This window comes from Diplotaxodon limnothrissa, linkage group LG19 (genome assembly GCF_057381915.1).
Source record: "Diplotaxodon limnothrissa isolate DT_005_m linkage group LG19, D_limnothrissa_male_GT1.1, whole genome shotgun sequence".
In the NCBI taxonomy this organism is placed as follows: Eukaryota; Metazoa; Chordata; class Actinopteri; order Cichliformes; family Cichlidae; genus Diplotaxodon; species Diplotaxodon limnothrissa.
Window position 1 is genome coordinate 33092184 of NC_140614.1, and position 9178 is coordinate 33101361.

Below are 9178 nucleotides of genomic sequence, written 5' to 3' on the forward strand. Positions count from 1 at the left end.
TTTCCCAATACCATACCAATAACGTACACGTGATACAAGCTGTACTGACTATTACTCAGACGGACTGTTTCTTGTGTATGACTGTACATTTTTAGTTGCTTATTTATGTACATAAATATTTTTGTTCAGATAACAGTGTTGTCAAAATGTAAAAAAAGAAAATAAAAACATTTCAACATTTTCAAGACAATGCTCACATCTGATTTTTAACAAAGTGATACATCAATATGCTTCATCAGGTATTATCATTTCCACTCATTCAAATAAATAGTGGCGTGTACATTACACTAATTGGTTTACAGTACCAGTTAAACTACCCTGAGCTCATAACTGCTCAGAAACACAGATAATGATTTTGCCCTACAGTCTACAGACAACTTTCCTACAGAACGGCAGTCAGCATTTTATTCCCAAAACATAAAGTAGTGTTTTCAGGCATTTTCAACAGATTGATGGAAACAAAGGAAACTTTGACATGTCAAGAGTAGGTGTAAACACACGGAGATCAGCAACAAGATGTTCCATTAAGTATGCATCCATTATCCTCGTCCATTTCCCGTCTGGGGTATGTGTATGACACGGCCAGAAAAGGCACAGTAACACTTTCCATATGAACCTTAATGGAGCAAACCCCAAGAGAAGAGTGTAATTATGGTTTCTCCTCAGCCAGACAGTAATGCACGCTGATGAGCCTGCACTCTGGCCCTCTCTCTGTCAAACACAGAGGGTCTTTCGGGTGAGGTCTCCACTATAGAAATTTATATGGTTCTCCTCAACTTCTCTGACAAAGGCATGTATACTATAAGAACTGCACTCCTTACAAGGCCTGACAGACTGAGATATTTTTATCAAGTAATAATACGTTGGATCTAAAAAGGAAAAAAAATAAGGCTTTAATGTTTAAATTAAGACTAAGGTATGCTGCATGCTCTCAACGACGTGACATAGTTGCTAACACTTATCCTTTATTTATAACGAAATTACACACCCAGCCGAACACAGATTACAAGAGCGACTGCAGTGACTGCCAAAAGAAAACAAAGCCCTTAGTAATCCTTTTATACTGACTCCTCTGTGCTTCTTCGGTGCAGAGCTGACAGCAGTCTGGGATTGTACATCATCCCAGATGAGCTCACGACGTGTCTGCTTTCTGTATGGGTTATAAAAACTTGGAAATCATCATATGATGACAAGTGCAAAAGAGCACTTTAAATAAGCCTTTGTTGCCATTAGGAAGTAGGACAAGTCACAATAAAAATAAACCCAATACTTCTTATTCAGATCAACCATATGAATTTTTGGGATTCCTATGTGAAGCGGCCGTGCAGGTTTGCTGCAATACCTTCACAAATATTACATACGTCTATTTTTATACATTCCACAAAAAATAAACTATATTTAAGATATTATACATATTATAATGCATTTACATTGTGTTTATGGTCCTTATCTAACCCGTGCTTTGCAAGAAATATTACCAGTGGTTTCTTATTATGCTTCATTCAATTAGTTCAGCCTTAGCATTTACTGAATAAAATATGTTGAGGAGTTCTGATGGTTTGTGGCTTGTTTTAGATGATTAGAGAGACTGTTTTCTAACAATAGTAAGTCACTTAAGGCTAATGAACAAGTCTAAGTGTGATGGCTGGCCTAACTCTACCAATCACCTGCAGCTTAGCTTCACTATCATGTCTCCCTCTTCTTCTTTGGCGCAGTGTAGTTAGTGGTGCGATGCTCCTTCCTATCATATTTATCATGGCCTTCCCTGGGGACATAATGAAGCATGGATTGATAATTCATCAGACTAAATACTTTATATTCATGCTGCTTAACAGTAGGGCAGCAGCTTGCCTGCAATTTATCTGGGTCATGGTATGCATTCCAAATCACAGAGATCTTGTTTTTTTGTGTGCAGTCAAGGCTTCCATGCAAAAGTCTATCATGAGTCTAAAGTTAGGCTTTTTTTCTTTCTTTCTATAATTAATGCATTTCATACTACCTGAAGCAGCGGTTGCAGTACAGATCTCCATCACAGGTGTGACATCGAAGGCTGGCATCTTGGTTACAGATGCAGCACCACGGAAGCTCTTCTTCGTCACTGTCTGACGGCTGATGTGCATCGGCAGCAGGTAGGTTCCTGCTCTTAGGTGCCGGAGGCGGAGCCTTTAAAATAAAATCAGATCGGGATTTAAATTTTATGCACTCACGTAGCTTTAAAATAAAGAAATAATTCAAGCGTGGTTTTGTACCGGTTTCTTGGACGATTTTTTATTTTCCCTATTCCTTGGCCCACTCTGTTCTAAAGGTATGTTGTAGCCACTGGCTTCATCTAGTGTAGCTTCTTCTGAGAGCTGAAAGCATACAAGAAAAAATAAGAAGTGATTAAACTGGCAAAATAGCAGCCCCTTGTGGCTAGGCACACTGGTCTGAATTAGTTCACTTGCACCTTTAGGGGTGTAAGATGTACGCAGAAACAAATTATTTATAGTTCATTATCATCTCGTGGTTATTTTTGCCACACCTGTTTTAACACTCTCATAACAGCTTCTTCTTCAGTCTCCTCTTCACTGTCAGGTTGCTGGAAGTCCTCCATAGTAACTATAAATGAATCACAATGAAAATGGGGCATGATACACTAGCATGCTAGGACTTCTGTCATGGAAACTGCATTTACAACGCACGTCCTTATCATATTTTATGACACACTAGTGCGTGGATAACAGATAAGGTGAGGTGAATGGTGCTCGAATAACTCACCTTTGTCCGGGTCCTGCCCCTTCAGCTGTGCCAGCCTCTTTGCCATGTGCAGGATCTGATCTTGAGAGTGACTTTCTTTCCTCAGCTCCTCCATAGCTTCCTCGAGCAGATGGGCTTTCTCAGCCTCCAGCTGCTTGGCTGCATCCTGGTTCTCTTCCAAATTCTCATCCAATGTACCTGCCTCACCTTTATTGAGATCATTCATGCGGCCATCTACACCTTCAGATTTAATAACAGTGTTGTTCAGTACCTGTTTATTAATTTTACGATATAAGAATGAATGTTATGACTGACTCATTACTTATTGGTTTAAGGCAGGTAAAATCAGGGAGAAATGCAATATCTTACTGCATTCAGGATTTGATTGTTGGTTGTCAATTGCAACTTCGTCTGTCATCTGACTTATCAAATCATTGGCTTGTTCAGTCTGGGTCCGGTTTTCTGGAGGCTGATGCACCTACAGACATGAATAGACAAGCATATATACTTGGAGTTAAGGGACACTGTTTAGTATTGAGTTCCCTCTAAATAAATATTTGAAGCTATTGAGCTACTGAGCTGTACTGTAAGGCCTAAGATGTTACAAACAAGCAGGAAGAGATTCAGCTCACAGGTCGAGGAGCTTGAGATGGTGGAGGGAGACCCCGCAGAGTGGCCAGACGGTCCTCCATCTCCTGTGCAGAAGGTACTGGCTTGCTGGGAGCTTTCAGAGCAGCAAGTCGGGACTCGAGCTCTTTGTCAGAGGGGACAGACCCTGAAGAGAAGGCAAAAAGCTTACTCCTTACCTTGTTTTGGAAAATATTATAATATTACTGCACTTGCTGGATTAAATAAAAATGAGAGCTGCTAAAAATCTTATTACTAGGTGCTGTGTCCTCCTTGAGCTTTTGAAGCCTTTCAGCAATTGCCTGATCTTCTTTGCTCAGGCCGCTGGTTGGTGGATGTCCTGCTTTGCTGGTCCTCACAGGCTGTGTTGGCTGTCCTTGCTGTTTGGCCTCAAGTGCAGCGACCCGTCTAATGGAAGACACGTGTACTTTAGATGTTATGAAACCGCTGTGCTGCCAAAGTTTAAGTTATTCCCTTATTTGATCGTATACACTGACTTTTTATAGTTTTCTGGAGGAGACCATCTGCCAGCACTGGTTGAAGATGGCCCACTAAAAAGAAAGAAATTAAAATGAGAGAGAAGCTCCAAAGTCCAAACAAAACTACTTTTAGGGGGGTTTTTTTCTTCCTTGCAGGGTTTGAGCGTTACCTGGTCAGATTACCATGGCACTGTTTACAGACCTTCTGCTGGGTGTTGCCACAGCGAGGCACCACAGCACTGAAAGTCAAGCAGCTGGAGCAGAAGGAACGGCCGCAGTTCTTACAGCCCAGCTATGACGAACAGTAAATAGATCACTTTATTCAAAATGTACCTCTATGTATGTCTATGTGGTTAGCATTAGCCGTGAAATACTCACCTCCTTCTTGAAGAGGCTAAACTTGGATGCACAACAATAACATCGACTGTCCATATCGACACATGCAGAGGCTCATGGGTAGGGGGATGTTAATGCTATCGATACAGCTACAGTGCGTTAAAATGTCTAAGAAAACACACTCAGTCGTGAGCATTAATTTGGCAGCTAGCTACTAGCAACTATTTTCAGGTGTTCATTCAAAACAGGAAGCAACGCGGAAGAGGAGGTATGACGTAATGTAAACGCATTTTCCGGTTTTCCGTCCAATCAGAGTCCTGCTAAATCTCTGGCGGCTCTTGTTCAAAATACAGACACAACCGTTCAACAGCTTTACTGCGACAACGTTGGAGTTCGAGCTGTCACCTAGAAAAGAAATAAAGGAGGCTCGGAAGCGGTATAGAACACGCACATTTTGCAGAAAGTCTATTTTAATTCAGTTATGTAAATTTGTCGTCGATGGAAAAAACGCTAAAGTTGGTCAGACTAAAGCTATCGTTCGCTAGCTAGTGTGTTAGCTCCAAACACATGCACTTCCTAACGTTAACAGGAACGCAGGGAGAGTGTTGATAGCTAAACATTATTTTGTGTACGTGTCACACGGTTTGTAATACGATGGAAGTTTACCACATAATTATTTAAAATGTGTTGTTGTTGTTGAAGTGCATCGTTAGCTCATGTTGTCCTGAAACTTGTTCAGTATGCCTCCTGGACATCATGCTATTTAGTTCTCACACAAAAGAACTAATTAAGCCCGAAATAAACAATTATAATGACAGTGTCAGTACAGTAATAGATTACTTTTGGCTATACAGAGATAATAACAAGCTTTGTGTATATCACATTTCACGTTAGTGTATAACAAAGTCAGAACATCAAAAAAGTTATTTAAAATTAAATACAACTACAACAAAAGTGCATCAAATGAAATAAAAAGTAACAGACTTGACCAGTGAAAAATAAAATAAAAACTGAATGAAACTACATATTACTTAAAGCAAAGAAGTTATATGAAATTAAAACAAGTGCTGTCTGTAAAGAATATTCAGTCACACTCAGGCTTTGGAGGGGGCTGTTAAGTTTAAAGATTTCAACACAGCCAGGTCCTCTGGCAGGCTGTTCCAGCAGCTTGAAGCATAACACTGAAAAAGATACCTCCCCAGAGGTTTTGTCTTGCATTTTGCAACAGCTAGAGGATTTAAATAAAAGGATTTTAAAGTCAACAGGTGTGATGTACTCTCTCCTTTTGGTCGTAGTAAGAAGTCTGGCAGCAGAGATCTGAATCAACTCAAGTAGATTTTAGGTAGATTAGATAGCAGAGCCTTAAAGTAGTCCTGCCTGCTATGTATATAGAATTGGTTTGTCAGGGTCACCAAGATAAAAGGTTGCATTCTAGCAACATTTTTGAGTTATAAAAAGGATGATGTAGTGGCACACCCAGCACAGCCCTCAAGTTATGATCTGAGTCAAGACTTATCCAGTCAAACTTGGGTAAAAATGAGAAACAACAGGATTGTGGTAAATTTTTAAAGCATAGATAAAACTATGAAGGTCACCTCAGAAAATCTTCCTTTAAAACCATTATACAACTTCAAAATGATTCCGTTATTCATTTTGTGACAGTATGGTGTCTTTCTGACCAACAATCTAGAATATAAATTTCACATCTCTGGGCCGTTTTGTTTGTTTGTGGGGGGGACACACTGATGATGTAGTAGTCTCAAAAATTCTTGTGTCAAATATGAGGCATTAAAGGGTTACGTTTAATTTTTATTGTTCTATTGATTTGCCTATAAGGTGATTTCTTATTGAAGTTAGATTACAGATCAGAAATTTAAAAATAGGACAACTTAAAAACTCCAAGCAACTGAATTAAATGTGTATACAGAGGGCGAAATAATGGTTTTGATCCAGGACTGATTCTGTGGGCACGTGTGCTTTATACACATAACAAGTTGAGATAAGGGTATCTGTAATTGATTGATTTTTTTTTTTTAATTTGCCAATCAGTGGGAGCCAGATTTCTGGCTGTTTGTAGGGGATCAAGTACTTATTTCACTCAATAACAAATAACAAATCCATTTAAAACTGTCATGCAGCTTCTTTTTTTTTCTGGGGTTCTGGTTAATTTTTAATTACAAATTCAGCCGGGGATAAATATCAAGTAATTAATTCTCCTGCTGTATGTATCTAGTCTCAGAAATGGCAGAAGGAGGAGATGTGGAATGGGAGCTCAGCAAAGAAAACATCCAGCCTTTGAGGCGGGGAAGAGCCATATCGGCCTTACATCAGGCGCTGAGTCAACAACAAGATGGACCCACCTCTGCAATCAACCAGCAGCGACAGTATGGATGGCTATTTTAAACTTAAATTAGGTGACAGAGATTTCTGTTGTACATTTTGTCCATGCATTTTTTTATATGATGAAAAAAGACCTTGTGTATATTTATTTCTGCAGGGCATTTGAGTCCGAGTTGCGCACATACGAGGGCGATGATCCACTTAGTGTTTGGGATCGGTAAGGGAAATATGTCAATAGCCAAGTGTGCTCATAAACATTGCTCTTAAATTTCCCTGTAATCCTAACACGGTTTTATTTTTCCAGGTATATTAAGTGGACAGAACAAACCTTCCCCCAGGGTGGAAAAGAGAGCAACCTCACCACACTGCTGGAACGGGTCGTGACCAGATTTACAGAGGAGAAACATTATCACAATGACCCCCGCTATGTTGACCTCTGGATCAAATTTGTGAGTGCAAAAGCATAACCTCTGACTATTTCTGTTACTTTGACAAACTAATGCTGCATTTATAACTTTTCATTACATGTCACCAGGTGAAGAACTGCCAAGAGCCTTTGGAAATTTACAGATACATGCAAGCACAGGGAATTGGAGTAACACAAGCTTCCCTCTACATTGCTTGGTCAGAGGAGTATGAGGATCAGGGCAATTTCCGCAAAGCAGACTTGGTCTACCAAGAGGGGTTCAGAAAGAGTGCTGACCCACATGATAAACTCCTACAGTTTCACAAGTATGGAGGCATCCAGTATAGTTTCTGATAAGTGAACATCTCTGTTATGTTGTTACAGTGATCACATTTTTCTGTATTTATATTCGCAGGGCACTGCAGGCACGCGTTTCCCGGCAGGTGATGATGAATGTGGAGGAGGAAGACAGTGATGATGAGCCTAAGCAACTCGAGAGAGTTTCTCTAGCTGATCTGAAACACAGAGGGAAGAAAAAGGCTGTCGCCCCCATCAACAGAACAGGGGCCGGAATCAGAAGTAAGCACATGAATATACAAATAAAATGTGTTTCAAAATACTAAATTGATGATAACAGTACTTTAAGACTGGGAAAAACATAATGAGTTTGTATTCAGGTATTCCCGGTGGCCTGACGTCACAAGGCACCCCTGTTCTTGGCAGTAACAGTCGGTTGGTCATCTTTGACGAGAATAAGGCTCAGAGCGCAGGCCCATCGGAGCCTAGATTGGAAGCTTGGGTGGCTCCTCCCACATCTAGGGCGAAGGAGAATGAGCAGAAGCCTGAGCGATGGTGTGATGTGAAGGTATGGGAGAACAGGCTCATTGTTGTGTGTGTTGAAAGCCATTATGCAAAGTTGATTCATAACTTTCTTTTTATGTCGTCATAGATGCCCCAAAAGTCCAAATTTGGACATACTGTTATGGCGCCACCGCCTCCCAAACTCACTTTCCAACCGTTTGTGGAGGAGTCGGATCAGCCTCCTACAATGTGAGTTACTATAAAAACCTTCATTTTTTTATTCATTCATTTTTAATTTTACCCATTATTTTGACCAGGGGGGAACAGACAAAGAGACAACAGGCAGGAGCATTAAAGGTTCAACAGAAATGCCTGAGTACCAAGATCTGTGGCTGTATACGCACATTTAATTGAAAAGCCCAAATAAATGAATTTTTAAAAAAATCCTCCGTCATCTCAGTTATCAAATCATTAGCTTGTTCAGTCTGGGTGCAGTTTTCTGGAGGCTGATTGCACCTACAGACATGAATAGACTACCATATATACTTGCAGTTGAGGGGAAAAGTATTTCCAGTATTCTTCACATTTTTAGTAGCATATCTCAGAAAAAGGTCCAGTTTTTATCTGACATTTTATGTCATTGCTTTATCTGCTAAATATTATATTCACATCACATGTTGATTAGTGTCTTCCTAAGCTGAATGTAAGTGGATTGTTCTGTCCCTCCCTCAGGACTCCATGTAAGATCAACCCAGCAGTTAACACAGTTTTGTCAGCGCGTAAGCCGGGCAGAGATGAGACTCCTCTCAAAAGGCTGCAGGACCATCAGCAGCAGCAGAAGGAGGCAGAATCGGGAAAACAACAGGAGCAGAGCATGTACTGTAAAGAGCTGCTGCTAAATGGTGCTGCTGAGTTCTGCTTTGAGGAGCTACGAGCTGAACGGTTCTTCAAAAAGACGGCGCAAGAATCAGAGGAAGGGCAGAAGGATGAAGCTGCAGCTGGTGCTGCAAACTGATGCTTCCAAATGGGATTTAGTTCCTTTTCTGAGTTTTTACCATTTTTGACTAGATCATGTAGTGACTGTTCATCACCCAGATGTAAATATCGTCATAGATTTCCAGTTACTCAGAAGGCTTTATAAACAAACAAAAAAGCTTTTTGAGGGGGATACCCTGGGAGCTGAAGACACTAAAAGGTGTATTGGATTCATGCAAATACAGTGGTTGGACCAAATAATGGGAACCCCTGTACAGTGTAATGTAATCTAGTAAAAATGCTACTAGCGTGAGAAAAAACATAGATGTAAATACATGTTGATAGTGTCTATATGGGTCCACACCTCTGAGTGTTAAATACAACACTGTTGAGTGTTAAATTAACACTTTTGACAGTGTTATATGTTTAAAAGTAACCTAGTCAGTTTTGCAGATTAACAAAGACTAACACTGAGCAG

General features: G+C 40.3%; 2 protein-coding genes across 4 annotated transcripts; one reads left to right on the forward strand and one right to left on the reverse strand.

Annotated features, from left to right (window-relative positions):
* Positions 1 to 200: 200 nt before the first annotated feature.
* On the reverse strand, positions 201 to 4421 carry zfyve19 (zinc finger, FYVE domain containing 19). 3 transcript variants are annotated; one of them, XM_085379239.1, is made up of 12 exons: positions 4221 to 4421; positions 4013 to 4134; positions 3861 to 3914; positions 3620 to 3771; positions 3369 to 3511; positions 3106 to 3214; positions 2758 to 2976; positions 2522 to 2598; positions 2250 to 2351; positions 2000 to 2163; positions 1668 to 1765; positions 1099 to 1150 (listed from the first exon to the last, which is right to left on the reverse strand). In XM_085379239.1, the coding sequence occupies exons 1-11, from the start codon at positions 4272 to 4274 to the stop codon at positions 1687 to 1689; spliced, it is 1275 nt and encodes a 424-aa protein (XP_085235365.1). In that variant the 5' UTR covers positions 4275 to 4421; the 3' UTR covers positions 1099 to 1150; positions 1668 to 1686. The 3 variants fall into 3 exon arrangements, with proteins under 3 accessions (XP_085235366.1, XP_085235364.1, XP_085235365.1); XM_085379240.1 differs by lacking the exon at positions 1668 to 1765 and having other exon boundaries at positions 201 to 1150; XM_085379238.1 differs by having other exon boundaries at positions 1083 to 1765.
* A 1998-nt stretch (positions 4422 to 6419) lies between these two features.
* Positions 6420 to 8740, forward strand: bub1bb (BUB1 mitotic checkpoint serine/threonine kinase Bb). The gene is made up of 8 exons (XM_085343364.1): positions 6420 to 6562; positions 6676 to 6735; positions 6823 to 6967; positions 7054 to 7250; positions 7340 to 7503; positions 7602 to 7789; positions 7874 to 7974; positions 8458 to 8740. Exons 1-8 carry the CDS (start codon positions 6420 to 6422, stop codon positions 8738 to 8740), a joined length of 1281 nt encoding a protein of 426 aa, XP_085199490.1.
* The last annotated feature ends 438 nt before the right edge of the window (positions 8741 to 9178 follow it).

Bases quoted from the DNA above. Each gene is read 5' to 3' on its own strand.
- zfyve19 (XM_085379240.1), bottom strand. From the start codon at position 4,274: ATGGACAGTCGATGTTATTGTTGTGCATCCAAGTTTAGCCTCTTCAAG. The intron at 3,772-3,860 runs GTCAGTGTATAC...GTCTTCCATTAG, and splicing joins CCTCCAGAAAACTATAAAAA to ACGGGTCGCTGCACTTGAGG. The intron at 3,215-3,368 runs GTGAGCTGAATC...TCATGTCTGTAG, and splicing joins CATCTCAAGCTCCTCGACCT to GTGCATCAGCCTCCAGAAAA.
- bub1bb (XM_085343364.1), top strand. From the start codon at position 6,420: ATGGCAGAAGGAGGAGATGTGGAATGGGAGCTCAGCAAAGAAAACATC. The intron at 7,790-7,873 runs GTATGGGAGAAC...ATGTCGTCATAG, and splicing joins AGCGATGGTGTGATGTGAAG to ATGCCCCAAAAGTCCAAATT. The intron at 7,975-8,457 runs GTGAGTTACTAT...TCCCTCCCTCAG, and splicing joins TCGGATCAGCCTCCTACAAT to GACTCCATGTAAGATCAACC.